The sequence below is a fragment of the Oncorhynchus clarkii genome, chromosome 29 (assembly GCF_045791955.1).
Source record: "Oncorhynchus clarkii lewisi isolate Uvic-CL-2024 chromosome 29, UVic_Ocla_1.0, whole genome shotgun sequence".
Lineage (NCBI taxonomy): Eukaryota > Metazoa > Chordata > Actinopteri > Salmoniformes > Salmonidae > Oncorhynchus > Oncorhynchus clarkii.
In genome coordinates this window covers 5,273,659-5,299,656 of record NC_092175.1, presented here as the reverse complement: position 1 = coordinate 5,299,656, position 25,998 = coordinate 5,273,659, and the positions used below count along the sequence as shown (strand labels likewise).

Here is a 25,998-nt window from a genome sequence, read left to right as displayed (position 1 = left end):
AGGAAGTGCAGTCGCCCTTTAAACTAATTTAGCACAAGGGGAGAAAACAAACAATATTAATTTAGTGCATTTCTCTTTTGGATGTGACCCATACCATATCAGTCACAGTGAGTGCTTTTGAATAGGTTTTGCAATATTTGCAGGTTTTAATCTGATCAAAACGCTGTCATTGAGCCAAAAACGACTCTACAATATACAAATCTTGATGTACAATAACATGCAGTTACACGTTCATTCAATACTGTCACACCAGCCTTCGCTTTGGCTCCCCCTCCTGTCCAGCTCAGGCGTTCGGCATCGCCGGCCTTCTAGCTTCTGCTGAACCTGCTGCTGGCAAACGCCCTTCACTCATCAACCCCGGTCTTGTCTCATCATCATTTTACACACCTGGTGCCTCTATCACTGTAAATATACTCCCTCTGTCATTTGTCATTGTCGGTGATGCCGGAAACAAAGGACGCAGCGAGGTGGTGTAAATGGAGTCCTTAGAGAAAGAACAAGATGATTGTCAGGAGTAGTGCAGTATTATCTTAAGGAGACATATACTTGGAAAAAGAGAGGGAGGAGGTCTAAGAGAGAGAGGGAAGAAGAGGGTCGGATAAAAATGGTGGAAAAAAGGGAGATGGTCTGCTAAAGAAGAATGGTAGAAAGTGTAAGCAAGAGGGAGCTGAAGACAGGAGGAGAAATGGAAGTGTATGAGGGTGAAGTATCGGAGGTGGTAGGTGTGGTGAAGTTATCGAAGACCGAGGAATGCATTGAGGGTCAGGAAAAAGATGAGTCTGTGACAGTAAAAAGAAGTTTATGGAAAAAGTGGACTCTTGCCTTTTGGCTGATCCATTTGTGGTTTCATGGTGGGTGAAAAAAAGACTTGAGTAATGTGGAATCGATGAGGGTAACCAGAAGTGGTCTAGTAATAATTGTTTGTGTTTCTGTTCGTCAAAGGGAGAAGGCGCTCAGAGTAAAACCAATTGGGGCAAGAAAAGTGAATTGTTTCGCTCTCAAGAAAAGGGCACCAATGAAAGGAGTGATAACTGGGGTAGCAGTAGATATAAAAGTTGACCAGCTGAGGGGAAAGATTCCCGGTGTATGTGATGCTCGTCATTTGATGCGACGCAGACAGGGTGGTGAGAGTGGGGAAAGAGAAGAGTCATTGTCTGTTCTTTTGAGTTTTGAAGTTGAGTCCTTACTCGACAAAGTGAAGTTAGGATATATAAGTCATCCTGTATGACTCATGCATTTTGGTGTGGGAGACTTTACATCAGAAGAGTTACAGGGTGTGTTAAGTGATGATGTCCCATCCTTTCAGGATGATGGCATGAGGTGGGAATAAATACATATAATTAGTGGAGTAGGGGGGTGTTCATTTGATTTTATATAATTTTGAAAATGGTGAGTGTAGTATTAGACGGTAGCAAAGTATAAGGGAGTTGTACTCCAGTCTAGTAGGTGGTGGTAATGCAACAAATTGGATGTCAACCGTCGTTAAAAGAAAAAAAAGAAGAAGTCTTTGTCGGTCATTGTAAATGTTTCTTTTATCCTACTATTTCCTGAGTGGTTTATTATTATGTACTTTGGGTTTCGTCCTGCTTTTAGATATACACTGCTCAAAGAAATAAAGGGAACACTAAAATAACACATCCTAGATCTGAATGAATGAAATATTCTTATTAAATACTTTTTTCTTTACATAGTTGAATGTGCTGACAACAAAATCACACACAAATAATCAATGGAAATCAAATCTATCAACCCATGGAGGTCTGGATTTGGAGTCACACTCAAAATTAAAGTGGAAAACCACACTACAGGCTGATCCAACTTTGATGTGATGTCCTTAAAACAAGTCAAAATGAGGCTCAGTAGTGTGTGTGGCCTCCACGTGCCTGTATGACCTCCCTACAACGCCTGTGCATGCTCCTGATGAGGTGGCGGATGGTCTCCTGAGGGATCTCCTCCCAGACCTGGACTAAAGCATCCGCCAACTCCTGGACAGTCTGTGGTGCAACGTGGCGTTGGTGGATGGAGCGAGACATGATGTCCCAGATGTGCTCAATTGGATTCAGGTCTGGGGAACGGGCGGGCCAGTCCATAGCATCAATGCCGTCCTCTTGCAGGAACTGCTGACACACTCCAGCCACATGAGGTCTAGCATTGTCTTGCATTAGGAGGAACCCAGGGCCAACCGCACCAGCATATGGTCTCACAAGGGGTTTGAGGATCTCATCTCGGTACCTAATGGCAGTCAGGCTACCTCTGGCGAGCACATGGAGGGCTGTGCGGCCCCCCAAAGAAATGCCACACCACACCATGACTGACCCACCGCCAAACCGGTCATGCTGGAGGATGTTGCAGGCGGCAGAACGTTCTCCACGGCGTCTCCAGACTCTGTCACGTCTGTCATGTGCTCAGTGTGAACCTGCTTTCATCTGTGAAGAGCACAGGGCGCCAGTGGCGAATTTGCCAATCTTGGTGTTTTCTGGCAAATGCCAAACGTCCTGCACAGTGTTGGGCTGTAAGCACAACCCCCACCTGTGGACGTCGGTTCCTCATACCACCCTCATGGAGTCTGTTTCTGACCGTTTGAGCAGACACATGCACATTTGTGGCCTGCTGGAGGTCATTTTGCAGGGCTCTGGCAGTGCTCCTCCTGCTCCTCCTTGCACAAAGGCGGAGGTAGCGGTCCTGCTGCTGAGTTGTTGCCCTCCTATGGCCTCCTCCACGTCTCCTGATGTACTGGCCTGTCTCCTGGTAGCGCCTCCATGCTCTGGACACTACGCTGACAGACACAGCAAACCTTCTTGCCACAGCTCGCATTGATGTGCCATCCTGGATGAGCTGCACTACCTGAGCCACTTGTGAGGGTTGTAGACTACGTCTCATGCTACCACTAGAGTGAAAGCACCGCCAGCATTCAAAAGTGACCTAAACATCAGCCAGGAAGCATAGGAACTGAGAAGTGGTCTGTGGTTGCCACCTGCAGAACCACTCCTTTATTGGGGGTGTCTTGCTAATTGCCTATAATTTCCACCTGTACAACAGCATGTGAAATTTATTGTCAATCAGTGTTGCTTCCTAAGTGGACAGTTTGATTTCACAGAAGTGAGATTGACTTGGAGTTACATTGTGTTGTTTAAGTGTCCCTTTATTTTTTTGAGCAGTGTATATAGTGCTTTAATAAATGCAGAAGTTCTAAACCTGCGACTGCCTCCTGCCTAGTCCTCTCTACACTTGTGACAGAATGACCGACCCAAGAGAACAGGAAGCAGCAGGACATCCCGACCTCTCCGCTATAGGAGACCACGACTCGTGCCTGGAGCCCCTCGGGACTGCCATGGACGAGGTGCTCCGGACCATACGCCAGCTGCAGGCTACACCACCACCACCTTCCCAGCCCCCAAGGTTGTTCCAGCCACGATCTACATCACCCGGTCTTGATCAGCAATGTCCACCAAGGTGGCCTTGGTGATCTCGGGACTGACAGCCTGGGCTCTGGAGTGGGTGCACGCCGTCTGGGAGAGGGGCGGTCCAGAAGTGCAGTCCTACGAGTGCTTGACCTAACTATTCTGTGCAGTTTTCGACCACCCTACAGAGGGGCTGAGAAGGGAGGTGATTTGATGGTGGATTTCCGGATGCTGGCTGTGTCCACTGGCTGGAACGACCAGGCCCTGTTGACGGGTTTCCCCTGCGGGCTACGGACGGACGTCCAGACCGAACTGGCCTGTCGCGATGAGGACCTCACGCTGGACTAGCTCATTGTCATGGCCATCCGCCTGGATAATCTCCTGCGTGCCCGTCGTCGCCCATCCCGGGGGTTCGGGTCTCTCCCAGGAACCTTCAGCGAGACTGAGCCCATGGAGGTGGGCATGATGCACCTTCCCCCAGAGGAACATTAACGCCACCATCAACAGGGTCTCTGCTGCTACTGCGCGGAGTCAGACCACCCCTGGAACACCTGTCCCAGAAGGGGAACCAGGCGACGAAGCGATAGGCCCGAGGAGCGCTCCTGCTTCTTCCCAGGTACACCGGATGTGCCTTGCTCCTCTCTGTCCACCCAGCCCGTCCCCCTTCCTGTCACCTTCCCGGACTATCCCGGCCCCCCACCGAGTCCTGCCCTAATGGCCTCACGTACTGCAGGTAATTTCCTAGACCGGCCAGTGGCCTGATCATTTCGCATTCCTCTAGTCCCTTTACAACCCCCTATCCCAGTTCATGCCCTAGACAAGCGTCCCCTAGGAACAGGACCGATTCCCATTTCCCTCACAGTTGCTCACAACCACCATGAACGCATCACTTTCCTCATCTTAGACTCTCCTGCACACCCCGTAGTTTTAGGTTTCTCCTGGTTACAGTTGCATAACCCAAGGATATCGTGGACAGAGAGGAGTTTGTTGGGTTGGTCGCAGGAGTGTCAGGGGAGGTGTCTATCTGTGTCTATCTGTGCATCCTCTGTGGAAAGTCCAAACCAGGCCACCCACATCTCTATCCCGGAGCTTCCTAGGTTTTGCCAACTATTCCAGGCGCTTCATTAGGGGTATCAGCACAGTGGTGGCCCCTCTCACCCCCCTCTTGATAGGTAGGTCCTAGACAGCTGTGCTGGACTGAGGAGGCCAACGAAGCCTTCTGTGCGCTCAAGGAACATTTTACAAACTCACCTGTTCTGGCTCATCCTGACCCATCTTTTCCCTTCATCGTGGAGGTGGACACCTCAGAGGTTGGAGTAGAGGCTATTCTCTCCCAACGCACTGGATCGCAGCCTAAACTCTATCCATGCGCCTTCTACTCACGGAAGCTGTCTCCTACGGAGCGGAATTACGACCTGGGGGATCGTGAGTTGCTGGCTGTCAAGAAGGTGCTGGAAAACTTGGTGGCAACTGGCTGGAGGGTGTTCAACACCCATTCCTTGTTAAGAAGTACCACCGGAACCTAGAGTATATTCGAGCAGCGAAGGGGCACCCGGGTATAGCCCATACAATCAACTGTCTCTCCACCAAGTGCTGGTGGCCCACCTTAGCCCAGGACATCCGGGTTTACGTCTCTTCTTGCTCCACCTGCACACAGAGAAAGACACCGAGACACCTTCCCTATGGAAAACTCCACCCGCTGTCCGTTCCACAATGATCCTGATCCCATCTCTCCATGGTCTATGTCACAGATCTTCCCCCCTCAGAAGGGCACATCACCATCCTGGTCGTGGTGGACCAGTTTTCCGAAGCCTGTCGTTTGATTCCTCTGCTTGGTCTTCCTACGGCCATGCAGACTGCGGTGTCTTCTGACACTACGGGATCCCAGAGAACATTGTGTCTGACCGTGATCCTCAGTTCACCTCCCGTGTCTGGAAGCCCTTCATGGAATGACAAGGTGTCATGGTCAGGCTCACCTCCTGGTATTGTCCCCAATCAAATGGGCAGGTGGAAAGGATAAATCAGGAACTGGGTAGGTACCTTTGTAGTTACTGTCAGGACCGGCCGGGGGCTTGGGCTGCGTTTCTGCCTTGGGAAGAATATGCACCAAACTTCCTCCGTCACTCCTCCACTAACCTCACACCCTTTCAGTGTGTTCTAGGCTATCAGCCGGGCCTGGCACCGGAGTCAGATCGAGGCTCATGCGGTGTATATTGGTTCCGGTATGAGGAGGAGGTATGAAACACAGCGCACACCCTTCTCCAGCGCGTCGTCCTCCAGGAGACGGAGCAGGCTGATCGCCACCGCAGTGTCCCCGGTCTCTCACCCCGGTGACAGGGTCTGGCTTTCTACGAAGGATTTCCCCCTCCGCCTGCCCTGCCGGAAGCTGAGCCCGTGGTTTCTGGGGCTGTTCAATAACCTGAGGAGAGTCAATGAGATGACGTACAGATTTCAGCTCCCCGTCAATTACCGTATCCCACCCTCATTTCATGTATCTATCCTCAGAATGGTGGCAGCTGGTCCCGTGGGTAGTGCTGGACCTCACATTGCACCTCACCTCCCTTTGGCTTCGAGGGGGCCCCGGCGTTCTCCGTCCGCAGTCTGTTGGACTCAAGGTGTCATGGAGGTCACTCCAGTACCTGGGAGACTGGGAGGAGTACGGTCCCGAAGAGCGGGGCTGGGTTCCGGCGCGTGACATCCTGGACCATTCTCTCATTCAGGCCGTCCACAGGCGTTGTCCCGCGTCTCCGGGGTCGTCCCCAAGCTGCTAGCTGCTGCCGAACCTGCTGCTGGCAAACGCCCTTCACTCATCAACCCCGGACTTGTCTCATCACCATTACACACCTGGTTCCAATCCCCACTATCACTGTATACACTCACTCTGTCATTTGTCTTTGTCGGTCATTGTAAATGCTACTTGTTTACCTGAGAGGAATCTCTCCTACTATTTCCTGAGTACTTTATTATTTTGCCCCGCTTTTAGATATATAGTGCTTTAATAAGTTCAGTAGTTCTAAACCTGCGACTACCTCCTGCCTACTCCTCTCTACACTTGTGACAAATACTTTTCAATAACATGAACAGTAACATTAAGTGAACAGTAGTTTCTAGGGCTTGGTTTTTAGGTCAGTAAGCCATGTTAAGCATTGGTTGAACAGAGCAGGAGCCTGAGAATGCTTCAAAAGTGGGCCAGCCAGGATTCTTTAGCTGGCTAAATACTGGGATGCAGTAACACACACCATTTCATAATCAGGGTTCTGGGATATTTAACTTCTTGGATATAGGGGGCGCTATTTTAATTTTTGGATGAAAACTGTTCCCGTTTTAAACAAGATATTTTATCACGAAAAGATGCTCGACTATGCATATAATTGACAGCTTTGGAAGAAAACACTCTGACGTTTCCAAAACTGCAAAGATATTGTCTGTGAGTGCCACAGAACTGATGTTACAGAAAAAACCCAGATAAAAATCCAATCAGGAAGTGCAGCATTTTTTGAAACCGCCTCATGGCAATGACTCCTTATATGGCTGTGAAGGAGCTAGGAGTCAGCTTACGTTTTCCACGTTTTCCCCAAGGTGTCTGCAACACACACACACACACACACACACACACACACACACACACACACACACACACACACACACACACACACACACACACACACACACACACACACACACACACACACACACACACACACACACACACACACACACACACACACACACACACACACACACACACACACACACGCTAAATCAAATGTGATTGGCCGCGTACACATTTGTGCAGATGTTATCACGGTTGTAGCGAAGTGCTTGTGTTCCTAGGTCCAACAGTGCAGTAATACCTGACAATATACACAAATCCCAAAAATAAGTCCATTGTCTTTTGACAGCTACGTCATTCTAACACAACACGTTGCCATGAACTAATGTTCCTAATCAGAAACCTTCTTCTCTGGCCTCCTGAAACTGAGAATAAATAACAACCTCACAAAACACATGGAACAAATCTGTTCTGGAATAACATCCTATTCACATATTCACAAGCTTTTTTTTTTATATATTTTTTATTTAACCTTTTAATAAACTAGGCAAGTCAGTTAAAGAACAAATTCTTATTTACAATGACGGTCTACCCCATCCAAACCCTAACCCGGACGATACTGGGCCAATTGTGCGCCCCCCTATGGGACTCCCAATCACGGCCGGTTGTGATACAGCCTGGAATCAAACCAGGGTCTATATAGTGACGCCTCTAGCCCTGAGATGCAGTGCCTTAGACTGCTGTACCACTCTGGATTTGTTAAGTCAACTTGTCTATAATTAGATACTATACATGCAGCTTCTCTTCTGTCATTACTTGTTGCCCTAGTAGACTAAATAAACACTTGCTCACCAGAAAATATGTCACACATCGATAGAATGCTTCAATCTATTTGACATTGGTAAAGTTCTCTTTCATCTACTTCTCTCGAGCAGCAAATACATTTAGGGACAGGTGAGAAAATGCAATAACAAAACAAACGGGAAAGATTTCCCATGCAAATTTTCATTTTGAATATCAAAACATCATCAGCATACAAACTTATTTTATGATGAATGTCACCAATGAGCAGACCCTGTATAGCAGGTGTTACTCTGATGGCCTCCATAGCGAGCGCAAATAGGAGAGGGGACAAAGAACATCCCTGTCTGGTACCTCTGTGTGTGGTGTAGCTTTTTGACCTTAGCCCATTAGTAAGGACAGTAGACTGAGGATTTCAGAAAGTTGTCACCTAGACCAAAATTAGTTAGAGCAAAGAATAGGTAGGACCACTCCACACGGTCAAATGCTTTTTCAGTATCTTGGGAGAGCACAAGACCATCCACAGCACTTCGTTGGTAGGCTTGAATAACATTAAGAAGCCGCCTGACATTATTACGGTCCTTAATGAAGCCAGTGTGGTCTCATTTCACAATTAGTGGCAATAAGTCCTCTAGTCATGTGGGAAGGATTTTAAAAAGCAATTTTCTATCCACGTTCAGAAGAGCAATAGGTTTGTATTTTATTTATTTATTTCACCTTTATTTAACCAGGTAGGCTAGTTGAGAACACCTTTATTTAACCAGGTAGGCTAGTTGAGAACACCTTTATTTAACCAGGTAGGCTAGTTGAGAACACCTTTATTTAACCAGGTAGGCTAGTTGAGAACACCTTTATTTAACCAGGTAGGCTAGTTGAGAACACCTTTATTTAACCAGGTAGGCTAGTTGAGAACACCTTTATTTAACCAGGTAGGCAAGTTGAGAACAAGTTCTCATTTACAATTGCGACCTGGCCAAGATAAAGCAAAGCAGTTCGACACATACAACGACACAGAGTTACACATGGAGTAAAACAAACATACAGTCAATAATACAGTATAAAAAAGTCTATATACGATGTGAGCAAATGAGGTGAGATAAGGGAGGTAAAGGCAAAAAAAGGCCATGGTGGCGAAGTAAATACAATATAGCAAGTAAAACACTGGAATGGTAGATTTGCAATGGAAGAATGTGCAAAGTAGAAATAAAAATAATGGGGTGCAAAGGAGAAAAATAAATTAAATACAGTAGGGAAAGAGGTAGTTGTTTGGGCTAAATTATAGGTGGGCTATGTACAGGTGCAGTAATCTGTGAGCTGCTCTGACAGTTGGTGCTTAAAGCTAGTGAGGGAGATAAGTGTTTCCAGTTTCAGAGCTTTTTGTAGTTCGTTCCAGTCATTGGCAGCAGAGAACTGGAAGAAGAGGCGGCCAAAGAAATAATTGGTTTTGGGGGTGACTAGAGAGATATACCTGCTGGAGCGTGTGCTACAGGTGGGAGATGCTATGGTGACCAGCAAGCTGAGATAAGGGGGGACTTTACCTAGCAGGGTCTTGTAGATGACATGGAGCCAGTGGGTTTGGCGACGAGTATGAAGCGAGGGCCAGCCAACGAGAGCGTACAGGTCGCAATGGTGGGTAGTATATGGGGCTTTGGTGACAAAACAGATTGCACTGTGATAGACTGCATCCAATTTGTTGAATAGGGTATTGGAGGCTATTTTGTAAATGACATCGCCAAAGTCGAGGATTGGTAGGATGGTCAGTTTTACAAGGGTATGTTTGGCAGCATGAGTGAAGGATGCTTTGTTGCAAAATAGGAAGCCAATTCTAGATTTAACTTTGGATTGGAGATGTTTGATATGGGTCTGGAAGGAGAGTTTACAGTCTAACCAGACACCTAAGTATTTGTAGTTGTCCACGTATTCTAAGTCACACCGACAAGATCGCATAGCAGTTCAGACGTCTTTTGTCCTCGTCTTATCGTGTCCTGTATATATATATATATATTTACAACTTTTTTCACATACATTTTATTTTTATTTTCCATCAACTCATCTTCTAAACACTCTCCTGCAACCAGCCTCACCAATTTATATTTATAAAAAAGTATTATTTACCTCAGATCTGTAATCCTCCAAGAAGCTAGCCAGAAACTCCAAGAAGCTAGCCAGAAACTAGCCAGAAGCTAGCCAGGAGCTAGCCCAGAAGCTAATCCAGAAGCTAATCAGAAGCTAGTTAGCTTCTTTACTGGCATATCGTTAGTATTCAGCTAACCACGGTTTGTGGTCATCAGCTATCCTTATCCTCGAAAATCTATCGAAAATCTATCGCCAGTTTTGTACGGCGCAGTGCGGCTCGGAACGGAACATACCGGACCAATTTTTCTCTCCATGTCCCTGGATTTCAACTGCTCTCTGGACATTCATACCCGGATCTCACAGCTAGCTAGCTGCTATCCGTGTGAGTCGGCTTTCGTCGATTCCGGAGCAAACATCGATTGTTCCGGTGCTTGCCAGCTCCGTCAATCACTCCTGAGTTCCATCATTCACTCCTGGGCTGCAGTCACCTATCCGGACCCGTTTTACTGCCTACGCGGAGCCCCACCGGGCCTTCACAACTGGACTGCCGACGTTATCTACCTGAAGGAGTTCCGGCTGGCTCCTCCGTCGCGACGTTACCTGAACGCCCATCTGCGGCCCGCTAACCGTTAGCTGTCTTACCGGCTGCTATCTGAATAGACAATCGGACAATTTATTTATTTTTATTATTATTATTATGTTTTCTTCTCGGGCCTCTATAACTATATCTATTGTTCTTGTTGTTGTTGTGTGATTTGGATTAATCCCCTCTACCACACGGAACCCCACTAATCTACTGACCGAACGCAAGAGGTGGCTAACAACATACCTCCATCCTATGCTAGCTTGCTACCGATGGCCTGGCTAGCTGTCTAAATCGCCGTGACCCTCAACCAACCTCTCCACTCACTGGACCCTTTTGATCACTCGACTAAGCATGCCTCTCCTTAATGTCAATATGTCTTGTCCATTGCTGTTCTGGTTAGTGTTTATTGGCTTATTTCACTGTAGAGCCTCTAGTCCTGCTCACTATACCTTATCCAACCTATTAGTTCCACCACCCACACATCTCCTGGTTTCAATGATGTTTCTAGAAACAATATCTCTCTCTTCATCACTCAATACCTAGGTTTACCTCCACTGTATTCACATCCTACCTTACCTTTGTCTGTACATTATACCTTGATGCTATTTTATCGCCCCCAGAAACCTCCTTTTACTCTCTGTTCCAGACGTTCTAGACGACCAATTCTTATTGCTTTTAGCCGCACCCTTATTCTACTCCTCCTATGTTCCTCTGGCGATGTAGAGGTGAATCCAGGCCCTGCAGTGCCTAGCTCCACTCCTATTCCCCAGGCGCTCTCTTTTGACGACTTCTGTAACCGTAATAGCCTTGGTTTCATGCATGTTAACATTAGAAGCCTCCTCCCTAAGTTTGTTCTATTCACTGCTTTAGCACACTCTGCCAACCCGGATGTTCTAGCTGTGTCTGAATCCTGGCTTAGGAAGACCACCAAAAATTCAGACATTTTAATTCCAAACTACAACATTTTCAGACAAGATAGAACTGCCAAAGGGGGCGGTGTTGCAATCTACTGCAAAGATAGCCTGCAGAGTTCTGTCCTACTATCCAGGTCTGTACCCAAACAATTTGAACTTCTACTTTTAAAAATCCACCTCTCTAAAAACAAGTCTCTCACCGTTGCCGCCTGCTATAGACCCCCCTCTGCCCCCAGCTGTGCTCTGGACACCATATGTGAACTGATTGCCCCCCATCTATCTTCAGAGCTCGTGCTGCTAGGCGACCTAAACTGGAACATGCTTAACACCCCAGCCATCCTACAATCTAAACTTGATGCCCTCAATCTCACACAAATTATCAATGAACCTACCAGGTACCTCCCCAAAGCCTTAAACACGGGCACCCTCATAGATATCATCCTAACCAACTTCCGCTCTAAATACACCTCTGCTGTCTTCAACCAAGATCTCAGCGATCACTGCCTCATTGCCTGCATCCGTAATGGGTCAGCGGTCAAACGACCTCCTCTCATCACTGTAAAACGCTCCCTGAAACACTTCAGCGAGCAGGCCTTTCTAATCGACCTGGCCGGGGTATCCTGGAAGGATATTGACCTCATCCAGTCAGTAGAGGATGCCTGGATATTTTTTTTAAATGCCTTCCTAACCATCTTAAATAAACATGCCCCATTCAAGAAATTTAGAACCAGGAACAGATATAGCCCTTGGTTCTCCCCAGACCTGACTGCCCTTAACCAACACAAAAACATCCTATGGCGTTCTGCATTAGCATCGAACAGCCCCCGTGATATGCAGCTGTTCAGGGAAGCTAGAAACCATTATACACAGGCAGTTAGAAAAGCCAAGGCTAGCTTTTTCAAGCAGAAATTTGCTTCTTGCAACACTAACTCAAAAAAGTTCTGGGACACTGTAAAGTCCATGGAGAATAAGAACACCTCCTCCCAGCTGCCCACTGCACTGAAGATAGGAAACACTGTCACCACTGATAAATCCACCATAATTGAACATTTCAATAAGCATTTTTCTACTGCTGGCCATGCTTTCCACCTGGCTATTCCTACCCCTGTCAACAGCACTGCACCCCCAACAGCAACTCGCCCAAGCCTTCCCCATTTCTCCTTCTCCCAAATCCATTCAGCTGATGTTCTGAAAGAGCTGCAAAATCTGGACCCCTACAAATCAGCCGGGCTAGACAATCTGGACCCTTTCTTTCTAAAATGATCTGCCGAAATTGTTGCCACCCCTATTACTAGCCTGTTCAACCTCTCTTTCGTGTCGTCTGAGATTCCCAAAGATTGGAAAGCAGCTGCGGTCATCCCCCTCTTCAAAGGGGGGGACACTCTTGACCCAAACTGCGACAGACCTATATCTATCCTACCATGCCTTTCTAAGGTCTTCGAAAGCCAAGTCAACAAACAGATTACCGACCATTTCGAATCTCACCATACCTTCTCTGCTATGCAATCTGGTTTCAGAGCTGGTCATGGGTGCACCTCAGCCACGCTCAAGGTCCTAAACGATATCTTAACCGGCATCGATAAGAAACATTACTGTGCAGCCGTATTCATTGATCTGGCCAAGGCTTTCGACTCTGTCAATCACCACATCCTCATCGGCAGACTCAACAGCCTTGGTTTTTCAAATGATTGCCTCGCCTGGTTCACCAACTACTTCTCTGATAGAGTTCAGTGTGTCAAATCGGAGGGTCTGTTGTCCGGACCTCTGGCAGTCTCTATGGGGGTGCCACAGGGTTCAATTCTTGGACCGACTCTCTTCTCTGTATACATCAATGAGGTCGCTCTTGCTGCTGGTGAGTCTCTGATCCACCTCTACGCAGACGACACTGTTCTGTATACTTCCGGCCCTTCTTTGGACACTGTGTTAACAACCCTCCAGGCAAGCTTCAATGCCATACAACTCTCCTTCCGTGGCCTCCAATTGCACTTAAATACAAGTAAAACTAAATGCATGCTCTTCAACCGATCGCTACCTGCACCTACCCGCCTGTCCAACATCACTACTCTGGACGGCTCTGACTTAGAATACGTGGACAACTACAAATACTTAGGTGTCTGGTTAGACTGTAAACTCTCCTTCCAGACCCATATCAAACATCTCCAATCCAAAGTTAAATCTAGAATTGGCTTCCTATTTCGCAACAAAGCATCCTTCACTCATGCTGCCAAACATACCCTTGTAAAACTGACCATCCTACCAATCCTCGACTTTGGCGATGTCATTTACAAAATAGCCTCCAATACCCTACTCAACAAATTGGATGCAGTCTATCACAGTGCAATCCGTTTTGTCACCAAAGCCCCATATACTACCCACCATTGCGACCTGTACGCTCTCGTTGGCTGGCCCTCGCTTCATACTCGTCGCCAAACCCACTGGCTCCATGTCATCTACAAGACCCTGCTAGGTAAAGTCCCCCCTTATCTCAGCTCGCTGGTCACCATAGCATCTCCCACCTGTAGCACACGCTCCAGCAGGTATATCTCTCTAGTCACCCCCAAAACCAATTCTTTCTTTGGCCGCCTCTCTTTCCAGTTCTCTGCTGCCAATGACTGGAACGAACTACAAAAAGCTCTGAAACTGGAAACACTTATCTCCCTCACTAGCTTTAAGCACCAACTGTCAGAGCAGCTCACAGATTACTGCACCTGTACATAGCCCACCTATAATTTAGCCCAAACAACTACCTCTTTCCCAACTGTATTTAATTTATTTATTTTGCTCCTTTGCACCCCATTATTTTTATTTCTACTTTGCACATTCTTCCATTGCAAAACTACCATTCCAGTGTTTTACTTGCTATATTGTATTTACCTTGCCACCATGGCCTTTTTTGCCTTTACCTCCCTTCTCACCTCATTTGCTCACATTGTATACAGACTTGTTTATACTGTATTATTGACTGTATGTTTGTTTTACTCCATGTGTAACTCTGTGTCGTTGTATCTGTCGAACTGCTTTGCTTTATCTTGGCCAGGTCGCAATTGTAAATGAGAACTTGTTCTCAACTTGCCTACCTGGTTAAATAAAGGTAAAATAAAATAAATAAATAAAAATGGGGCATGTTTATTTAAGATGGTTAGGAAGGCATTTAAAAAAAATATCCAGGCATCCTCTACTGACGGGATGAGATCAATATCCTTCCAGGATACCCCGGCCAGGTCGATTAGAAAGGCCTGCTCGCTGAAGTGTTTCAGGGAGCGTTTTACAGTGATGAGTGGAGGTCGTTTGACCGCTGATCCATTACAGATGCAGGCAATGAGACAGTGATCGCTGAGATCTTGGTTGAAGACAGCAGAGGTGTATTTAGAGGGCAAGTTGGTTAGGATGATATCTATGAGGGTGCCCGTGTTTAAGGCTTTGGGGAGGTACCTGGTAGGTAAATTGCTAATTTGTGTGAGATTGAGGGCATCAAGTTTAGATTGTAGGATGGCTGGGGTGTTAAGCATGTTCCAGTTTAGGTCGCCTAGCAGCACGAGCTCTGAAGATAGATGGGGGGCAATCAGTTCACATATGGTGTCCAGAGCACAGCTGGGGGCAGAGGGTGGTCTATAGCAGGCGGCAACGGTGAGAGACTTGTTTTTAGAGAGGTGGATTTTTAAAAGTAGAAGTTCAAATTGTTTGGGTACAGTCCTGGATAGTAGGACAGAACTCTGCAGGCTATCTTTGCAGTAGATTGCAACACCGCCCCCTTTGGCAGTTCTATCTTGTCTGAAAATGTTGTAGTTTGGAATTAAAATTTCAGAATTTTTGGTGGTCTTCCTAAGCCAGGATTCAGACACAGCTAGAACATCTGGGTTGGCAGAGTGTGCTAAAGCAGTGAATAGAACAAACGTAGGCAGGAGGCTTCTAATGTTAACATGCATGAAACCAAGGCTATTATGGTTACAGAAGTCGTCAAAAGAGAGCGCCTGGGGAATAGGAGTGGAGCTAGGCACTGCAGGGCCTGGATTCACCTCTACATCGCCAGAGGAACAGAGGAGGAGTAGAATAAGGGTGCTACTAAAAGCAATAAGAATTGGTCGTCTAGAACGTCTGGAACAGAGAGTAAAAAGGAGGTTTCTGGGGGTGATAAAATAGCATCAAGGTATAATGTACAGACAAAGGTATGGTAGGATGTGAATACAGTGGAGGTAAACCTAGGTATTGAGTGATGAATAGAGAGATATTGTCTCTAGAAACATTATTGAAACCAGGAGATGTCATTGCATGTGTGGGTGGTGGAACTAATAGGTTGGATAAGGTATAGTGAGCAGGACTAGAGGCTCTACAGTGAAATAAGCCAATAAACACTAACCAGAACAGCAATGGACAAGGCCTATTGACATTAAGGAGAGGCATGCTTAGTCGAGTGATCAAAAGGGTCCGGTGAGTGGAGAGGTTGGTTGGGGGTCACAGCGATTTAGACAGCTAGCCAGGCCATCGGTAGCAAGCTAGCATAGGATGGAGGTCTGTTATTAGCCACCTCTTGCGTTCCGTCAGTAGATTAGTGGAGTTCCGTGTGGTAGAGGGGATTAATCCAAGTCACACAACAACAACAAAAATAAAAACAATAGATATAGTTATAGAGGCCCAAGAAGAAAATAATAATAATAATAATAAAAATAAATAAATAAATTGTCCGATTGTCTATTCAGATAGCAGCCGATAAGACAGCTAACGGTTAGCAGGCCGCAGATGGGCGTTCAGGTAACGTCGCGACGGAGGAGCCAGCCGGATAACTCCTTCTGGTAGATAACGTCGGCAGTCCAGTTGTGAAGGCCCGGTGGGGCTCCGCGTAGGCAGTAAAACGGGTCCGGATAGGTGACTGCAGCCCAGGAGTGATTGATGGAACTCTTCAGCTGGCTAGCTCCGGAATAGTTGATGTTTGCTCCGGAATCGACGAAAGCCGATAGTTACACGGATAGCAGCTAGCTAGCTGTGAGATCCAGGTATGAATGTCCATAGTTAGCGGTTGAAATCCAGGGACATGTAGAGAAAAATTGGTCCAGTATGTTCCGTTCCGAGCCGCGCTGCGCTGTACAAAACTGGCGATAGATTTTCGAGCTAAAGGATAGTTGATGACCACAAACCGTGGTTAGCTGAATACTAACAATTTGCCAGTAAAGAAGCTAACTAGCTTCTGAACTAGCTTCTGAACTAGCTTCTGGATTAGCTCCTGGCTAGCTTCTGGCTAGTTTCTGGCTAGCTTCTTGGAGTTTCTGGCTAGCTTCTTGGAGGATTACAGATGAGGTAAATAATACTTTTTTATAAATATAAATTGGTGAGGCGGGTTGCAGGAGAGTGTTTTAAAGATGAGTTTATGGAAAATTTAAACAATGTATGTGAAAAAAGTTGTAAATATATATATACACACACACAGTGCATTGCGAAAGTATTCGGCCCCCTTGAACTTTGCGACCTTTTGCCACATTTCAGGCTTCAAACATAAAGATATAAAACTGTATTTTTTTGTGAAGAATCAACAACAAGTGGGACACAATCATGAAGTGGAACGACATTTATTGGATATTTCAAACTTTTTTAACAAATCAAAAACTGAAAAATTGGGCGTGCACAATTATTCAGCCCCCTTAAGTTAATACTTTGTAGCGCCACCTTTTGCTGTGATTACAGCTGTAAGTCGCTTGGGGTATGTCTCTATCAGTTTTGCACATCGAGAGACTGACATTTTTTCCCATTCCTCCTTGCAAAACAGCTCGAGCTCAGTGAGGTTGGATGGAGAGCATTTGTGAACAGCAGTTTTCAGTTCTTTCCACAGATTCTCGATTGGATTCAGGTCTGGACTTTGACTTGGCCATTCTAACACCTGGATATGTTTATTTTTGAACCATTCCATTGTAAATTTTGCTTTATGTTTTGGATCATTGTCTTGTTGGAAGACAAATCTCCGTCCCAGTCTCAGGTCTTTTGCAGACTCCATTCTGGAAGAAAACCTGATGGTCCTGTATTTGGCTCCATCCATCTTCCCATCAATTTTAACCATCTTCCCTGTCCCTGCTGAAGAAAAGCAGGCCCAAACCATGATGCTGCCACCACCATGTTTGACAGTGGGGATGGTGTGTTCAGCTGTGTTGCTTTTACACCAAACATAACGTTTTGCATTGTTGCCAAAAAGTTAAATTTTGGTTTCATCTGACCAGAGCACCTTCTTCCACATGTTTGGTGTGTCTCCCAGGTGGCTTGTGGCAAACGTTAAACGACACTTTTTATGGATATCTTGAAGAAATGTCTTTCTTCTTGCCACTCTTCCATAAAGGCCAGATTTGTGCAATATACGACTGAATGTTGTCCTATGGACAGAGTCTTCCACCTCAGCTGTAGATCTCTGCAGTTCATCCAGAGTGATCATGGGCCTCTTGGCTGCATCTCTGATCAGTCTTCTCCTTGTATGAGCTGAAAGTTTAGAGGGACGGCCAGGTCTTGGTAGATTTGCAGTGGTCTGATACTCCTTCCATTTCAATATTATTGCTTGCACAGTGCTCCTTGGGATGTTTAAAGCTTGGGAAATCTTTTTGTATCCAAATCCGGCTTTAAACTTCTTCACAACAGTATCTCGGACCTGCCTGGTGTGTTCCTTGTTCTTCATGATGCTCTCTGCGCTTTTAACGGACCTCTGAGTCTATCACAGTGCATGTGCATTTATACGGAGACTTGATTACACACAGGTGGATTGTATTTATCCTCATTAGTCATTTAGGTCAACATTGGATCATTCAGAGATCCTCACTGAACCTCTGGAGAGAGTTTGCTGCACTGAAAGTAAAGGGGCTGAATAATTTTGCACGCCCAATTTTTCAGTTTTTGATTTGTTAAAAAAGTTTGAAATATCCAATAAATGTCGTTCCACTTCATGATTGTGTCCCACTTGTTGTTGATTCTTCACAAAAAAAATACAGTTTTATATCTTTATGTTTGAAGCCTGAAATGTGGCAAAAGGTCGCAAAGTTCAAGGGGGCCGAATACTTTCGCAAGGCACTGTATATATATATATATATATATATATATATATATATATATATATATATATATGGGACACGACAAGACGAGGACAAAAGACGTCTGAACTGCTATGCCATCTTGGAGCAAGATGAGGAACAAGACTTTGGGCATTTTCACTTTTTGAGAATAAGTGATAAGTTAGCTTCCCTCAGCGTTTGAGGGATGCAGTTATTTGAAAATGAGTGGTTAAACATATCAAGCAATGGCTCAAGGATCAGGCCGTGGAATTCTTATAGAACTCACTATAAAACCTGTCTGGTCCTGGGACCCTACCATTTTGCCGTTTCTCAATTGCTGTCACGTTCTGACCTTTATTTCCTTTGTTTTGTCGTTATTTAGTATGGTCAGGGCGTGAGTTGGGGTGGGCAGTCTGTTTGTTTTTCTATGATTTTGGGATTTCTATGTTTCGGCCTAGTATGGTTCTCAATCAGAGGCAGGTGTCATTAGTTGTCTCTGATTGAGAATCATACTTAGGTAGCCTGGGTTTCACTGTTTGTTTGTTTGTGGGTGATTGTCTATGTTAGTTGCTTGTGTCAGCACAGTTCTCATTATAGCTTCACGGTCGTTATTCGTTTATTGTTTTGTATAGTTTGTATTCAGTGTACAGTGCTTTCTTTAATTAAAAAATCATCATGAACACATACCACGCTGCATTTTGGTCCACTCCTTACGACGATTGTGAGAATTGCAAACATTATCTCTTCCTTGGTAATAGGGGCATTAAGGAGAGACCTCTGTTCTTTGGAAATAGTTGAGAGCTCAATCTTAGAAAATAAGTCCTCCATTAGTTTGGGTCCATTTGTCACTTCTGAGGCATAAATATTTACATAATAAATGGATAAATGAGCAATTTAAGACATTTTATCATTTAAATGGTTGCCATCAGAATCAGTAATAGTAGCAATTGACTGAGAGTCTGCTCTCTTTTTAGCTAGGTACACCAAATATTTTCCATGTTTATCAAGCTTTTGCCTGACAAATCTAATTTTCTTTTTAGCATCCTGTGTTAGGAGAGAGTCCAATGTTGATCTAAAGACTGATATTTCCTTTAATAGGGCAGGAGTGGAAATGTTTATGTAGTCTTCTCTTTAGTTGCCAATTCACCATCTAATGTTTTTTTGCTTTTCACGTTTTTTCCACCTCTTAGTTGCTGAGTATGACATCATCAGACCCCTGGCATACCCTTTACAGATTTCTCAAAAGAGCGAGTGGTTATCTGTTGATTGAGAGTTAATAGAAAAAAAATGCTTTAAACTGTAATAAAATGTGATATAAATGTATGGTCTTTAAGAATGAATACAACCAATCTACAATGTCTCGATGGATTAAGTGACCCTTCGAGTTTTATGTCCAGGATCACCTCAGCATGATCAGAAATGACTATGCTTCCTATCATAGCAGATAAAACAGTCTGCAAAGACGTCCTGGGCATAAAACGGTAATCTATTCTAGTCTGACATCCATGAGGTGCAGAGTAAAAGGTGAACTCTCTGTTGAATGTATTTTTCACACAATTCAACACCTTAAATGGTAGGTTATTTTTCATAAGAATTGCCACACCTCTACGTCTGGATGTAAACTGAGAAAAACACTTGACCAAACCCCCCTTGTTGCAATTTCAGATGCTCCTTATCATCCAAATGAGTTTCTTGCAACAGAGCAATATCAATAATTAATTTGTACTTTTTTCATTTTAATGGGGTTATGGCTCCCTCTAATGTTCCATGTACATAAACGCAGTCTGTTACCTGCCATTGCACTTTGACAAACCAATATGCAGACTGAATCCTACTGAAAAGATAGGGTGGTACCTTTCCCCATGGATTAAACTCTCCCCATTTTCACCGGGCCAAAACAAACTATATGAACCCTGAACCCAAACTATACCACAACAGAAAAAATAAACATGTTAAATCTCCAATGTAGACTCTTAAGTCTGCATAATCACCTCATCAAACACCTTGCGTCTTTGTATAACCGCCGTGGAGTATTCATTGAAGGATGAGACTTGTACCTTGGCGTTGAATACCGTCAGATCCGATGCATCTAGCCGCATCCATAACGCGCTGCTTGTCGGTGAAGTTGTGGAACTTTATAGCCACTGGCCGTGGGCGCTGGTTGGGACCGAGTATCGATGTTTGAGAGCGATGGGCTCTATCCAGCTTCACACAACGAGCCTTAGTATCCATTTGTAGGTAGCCAGGAATCCATTCCTCAAAGAATTTAACTGAACGTGACCCTTCAGAATTTTCCGAGAGTCCCACCACACGGATATTGCATCTGCGTCCTCGGTTATCCAAGTCATCAATGTGCTCTGTTTGTGTACACCTGTTTCTCAAGTGCCTTTATCCTAGTGTCCATTGATGTAGTTAAAGTTACCACAGTAGCAATTCTTCCTTCCGCCTCATCAACACGCTTGACAACCTTCTGAGGTTCGACTGAATGGCCTGCTATTGCCTCCAAGACCATTCCTATCTTGACATCGATGTTATCAGTCATCTTTTGAATCACCAGATCCGCAATTGTGTTAGCTATGCTAATGAGCTCTCTGAAATACTGTGTTTTCTCTACGGCGTCATTTTATCCCCCCAGGTAATCCTTTCTAACGTGGCTATTTTGAAAGATATTACAAAGAACTGCATAAGTGTTTCTAATGCTCTCCACTTTCTGGAGGACCAAGTTTTGAAATCAGTGGAATGCCCGGTGGAAGCAGAGTATGATAGCTAAGGAGATGGATACAATTCTGGAATTTGAATGCAAATAATGCGGAGGGAGTCAAAAAGAGAACACATAGAAGAAGACTGTTATTTAAAACACCTGTCTCCGGATTACATCTTCGAACTAAGGGCAACCATGGCATCTGTGAAAGAGAGGGAGAAGAATTCATCCATGTATCCACAGGTAAGAAAGTCTATAAGCTATATTTTCATATATTGTACACTTCTAATTTTGTCAGAAAGTTGTTCTTATTGTACTGTTAGCTAGCTAGCTAACGTTAGCTGACTGACTCGCTAGCTAATGTTACGTGTATGATCTGTGTAGTAATACTATTCATATCTCTGAGCCATTTGCATGGCTAGTTATTGCCTAATGTTAGCTAGCTAGCTAACGTTGAACTTAGCTAGTTGGTTAGTTTTAGCTACCAGCAGATTCATACAGGGTAGTAACGTTATGAGTTGGGATTATGGTTCATTGTTTAGCTAGCTAGCTGCATATCTAAACAAAAATAGTCCACTATGCAAGTAACAATTTCACTGTACCGTTTACATCTTCTGTATCCTGTATGTGACAAATAAACAGACATGGTAATGTGAAGAAAAACATGACCTGCAGCAAAGTCAAATTAGGATATAACGTTAGGCCAAAGTGACAGTTTCCAAGTTCTAAAATGTTCTGGTAGCCCTGCATTTATTTCGTCACACTCACAACCATAAGCAATTTTCTGTAATTAGCTCGCCAATAACTTGCAAATAATAATCTTATTGTGAGTTTATTTTCCTGTAATAACAAATACAAATTAGCAAAAGTTAAGATGTTGGCAGCTATATGATATGGTCATTATTTGTTTAGCACACTACCGTACTCACTCTGTACTCACATGGCATCAAATTTGAATAATTAAAGAGATGGGTGGGACTAAGGCTTAAGTTAAGAGCTCCAGAGTGGCGCAGTGGTCTAAGGAACTGCATCTTAGTGAAAGAGGTGTCAATTCACACAGTCCCTGGTTCGATTCCAGGCTGTATAACATCTGGCCGTGATTGGGAGTCCCATAGGGCGGTGCACAATTGGCCCAGCGTCGTCTGAGTTTGGCCTGGTTAAATACAGGTTAAATTAAAAATTAAAAAAGAGGATGTGAATGATGCTGAATGGGTGTAGACAAAGAAGTGCTCTCTAGTAGGTGAAGTAAAACATTCAAGGGCCATTTTCCAAAAGTGGAATTACAAATTTATCAAAGCAGAATTACTTTTCCATTGTTCCTCAACTGTAGCGTATGATATACCATTTTCTAGTCTTTAATTTTATCCCATGTAAAAAACACCTAACAATCACCACACAAAACATCTTTCCCAAACATTAGGCAATTGCGAGTTATGAGCCTTCCCTTCTCCTTATTTTCAACTCTCGATTTCACAGCTTTTCTCTTATGGAATTAAACTCCTGCATTGTCTTTTTTGCCTCAGTGGATCAAACTTTTCTGTCCAAGCTCCCAAAAGCATTTGGCAATTGCTGTGTATTTGGCGCGTGTACAGTTAGGGCCCTAAAGCTTAGGCTTACTCACCAACGGCAGATATTTTTTTTAAAGAAAAACCTAAATGCCTATAAAAAATATATTTAAAAAACTAAAAGCCTATAGATATTAATTGCACAAGAATGATACATTTATGGATTTTTAATGCATTGTTTTCTCTTTATTCAAAACCGCCACACAATATTTCTTGACCCTAAACCCGCTCACCCCGCGGATATAACCGCAGGTATTGCGAGTTATGAGTCAACCAACGCATCACTAGTATGTATGCGCTCATGTGTGTTTGCCCTGAGCAAAGGTTATTGATTGTGGTGTTTGCATAACTCTTGTCCCACTGCATTTTGAACATAAAGAGGCCATAGTCCTGGGAAGCAACTACATGCGCACGCGCACACACACACACACACACACACACAGATACACACAGTCTCTTACCTTGTGTACACTCCTAGGGTTCTCCAGCCACGCGTAGTACATCTCTTCCACATAATTAGAACTAGTCCCATTCAGAAAAGGCTCAGCCGACACCGACGCAGTGTAACTCCTCATTGGCTGAAACGTCCTCAAAGCCCCTCCCACAGCTGCCAACCTGGCCTGTGATTGGCTCTTGGCTGTCTGGGGGGCCGCAATAGGCCGTAGCCTAACAACCGTAGTCCTTAAGCGGTGCATGGTAGCCTATCAGCAGTGGCTCCTCTCGCTAATCCTGGAAGTAGATCAAAAACACCTGTCGCCAGGAAACGCCAGGATTAGGAGGAAGTTATCCTCTAGATGATGATTTCAGTTCAGTTGTGTGCTTCCCTCCTGAGATTAAGATTGAGATTGGAGGAGGGGCAGCTGATCCTGGATCTGGGGCCTACAGGAAACTTCTTCCAGGAGCACGGGACACACAGAGTACAGGGTGTCCTCTCTCTACTGCTTCTTTCTTTTACTCTCTCTCACTCGTTGTCTCAGGGGGGTTTTGGTCCAGTCCTGTAAATCGTTATTCCTTAGGCTGTGTAGAGAGAGATTACATAATCAGACAGACACACGAGCATACTTCCCAGTTCCCACTGACCCAGCCTGTGCTGTGGGCACATGTAACACATTTATGAAATGGGCTGGATCATATATCATTATTTATGTATTTAGACCATGCTGCCTAAATGGCAAATAAGAGTCTGCTAAAAAAAAGGCCGTAGTCACATTCACACTTACAGCCACACACTCCTCCACGTATACACACACAAGTAGACCTACGCACACACACACACACTAGAGGTCGACCGATTAATCGGAATGGACGATTAATTAGGGCCGATTGCAAGTTTTCATAACAATCGGAAATTGATATGCAAATCTGTATTTTTGGGGGCCGATTCTTTTTTTTTTTTATATATCATTTTTATTTTTATACCTTTATTTAACTAGGAACACATTCTTATTTTCAATGACGGCCTAGGAACAGCGGGTTAACTGCCTGTTCAGGGGCAGAACGACAGATTTGTACCTTGTCAGCTCGGGGGATCTAATCTTACAACCTTACAGTTAACTAGTCCAACGCAATAACGACCTGCCTCTCTCTCGTTGCACTCCACAAGGAGACTGCCTGTTACGCGAATGCAGTAAGCCAAGGTAAGTTGCTAGCTAGCATTAAACTTATCTTATAAAAAACAAATCGATCATAATCACGAGTTAACTACACATGGTTGATGATATTACTAAATATTATCTAGCGTGTCCTGCGTTGCATATAATCCGACTGAGCATACAAGCATCTAAGTATCTGACTGAGCCAGACCCCTGTTACACGAATGCAGTAAGCCAAGGTAAGTTATCTTATAAAAAAACAATAAATCATAATCACTAGTTAACTACACATGGTTGATGATATTATTAGATATCTAGTGTGTCCTGCGTTGCATATAACCTGACTTGAGCATACAAGCATCTAAGTATCTGAATGAGCGGTGGTAGGCAGAAGCAGGCGCGTAAACATTCATTCAAACAGCACTTTCGTGCGTTTTGCTAGCAGCTCTTCGTTGTGCGTCAAGCATTGCGCTGTTTATGACTTCAAGCCTATCAACTCCCGAGATGAGGCTGGTGTAACCGAAGTGAAATGGCTAGCTAGTTAGCGCGCGCTAATAGCGTTTCAAACGTCACTCGCTCTGAGCCTTCTAGTAGCTGTTCCCCTTGCTCTGCATGGGTAACGCTGCTTCGATGGTGGCTGTTATCGTTGCGTTGCTGGTTCGAGCCCAGGGAGGAGCGAGGAGAGGGACGGAAGCTATAATGTTACACTGGCAATACTAAAGTGCCAATAAAAACTTCTAATAGTCAAAGGTTAATGACATACAAATGGTATAGAGGGAAATAGTCCTATAATTCCTATAATAACTACAACCAGACTGGAAGTGTCACGTTCTGACCTTAGTTCTTTTATTATGTCTTTGTTTTAGTATGGTCAGGGCGTGAGTTGGGTGGGTTGTCTATGTTCGTTTTTCTATGTTGTGTTTTGCGTTTGGCCTGGTATGGTTCTCAATCAGAGGCAGGTGTCGTTAGTTGTCTCTGATTGAGAATCTTACTTAGTTAGCCTTTTTTCACCTGTATTTCATGGGTGATTATTTTCTGTCTTTGTCTACGTTACCAGACAGGCTGTTTCGTTTCATTCTCGTTGTTATTTTTGTTTTAGTGTTCTGAGTTGAATAAATATCGTCATGAACATGTACCACGCTGCGCTTTGGTCCGATCCTTGCGACTCCTCGTCAGACGAAGAGGACGAGCGTTACAGGAAGCTTCAAAAGGAGGGTGGTGCTTGGAATCATTGTTCTTCCTCTGTCAATCATGGTTACCTGCAAGGAAACACGTGCAGTCATCATTGCTTTGCGCAAAAAGGGCTTCACAGGCAAGATTATTGCTGCCAGTAAGATTGCACCTAAATCAACCATTTATCGGATAATCAAAAACTTCAAGTAGAGCGGTTCAATTGTTGTGAAGAAGGATTCAGGGCGCCCAAGAAAGTCCAGCGAGCTCCTATAGTTGATTCAGCTGCAGGATCGGGGCACCACCAGTACAGAGCTTGCTCAGGAATGGCAGCAGGCAGGTGTGAGTGCATCTGCACACACAGTGAGGCAAAGACTTTTGAAGGATGGCCTGGTGTCAAGAAGGGCAGCAAGGAAGCCACTTCTCTCCAGGAAAAACGTCAGGGACAGACTGATATTCTGCAAAAGGTAAAGGAATTGGACTGCTGAGGACTGGGGTAAAGTCATTTCCTCTGATGAATCCCCTTTCCGATTGTTTGGGGCATCAGGAAAAATGCTTGTCCGGAGAAGACAAGGTGAGCGCTACCATCAGTCCTGTGTCATGCCAACAGTAAAGCATCC

General features: G+C 44.7%; 1 protein-coding gene across 4 annotated transcripts in view; it reads right to left on the bottom strand.

The window, feature by feature from the left end:
• LOC139388772 (2-oxoglutarate dehydrogenase complex component E1-like) overlaps window positions 1–25,998 on the bottom strand; it is a 59,112-nt gene that overhangs the window by 30,374 nt on the left and 2,740 nt on the right. For 3 of the 4 annotated variants that reach the window (XM_071135685.1, XM_071135682.1, XM_071135683.1), the window contains exon 2: window positions 23,078–23,633. In XM_071135685.1, coding sequence (XP_070991786.1) covers window positions 23,078–23,311 — 234 coding nt within the window. In that variant the 5' untranslated portion in view covers window positions 23,312–23,633. Of the gene's footprint in view, window positions 1–23,077; window positions 23,634–25,344; window positions 25,468–25,998 lie in introns of all 4 variants that reach the window. The other variant, XM_071135686.1, reaches the window with a different exon arrangement.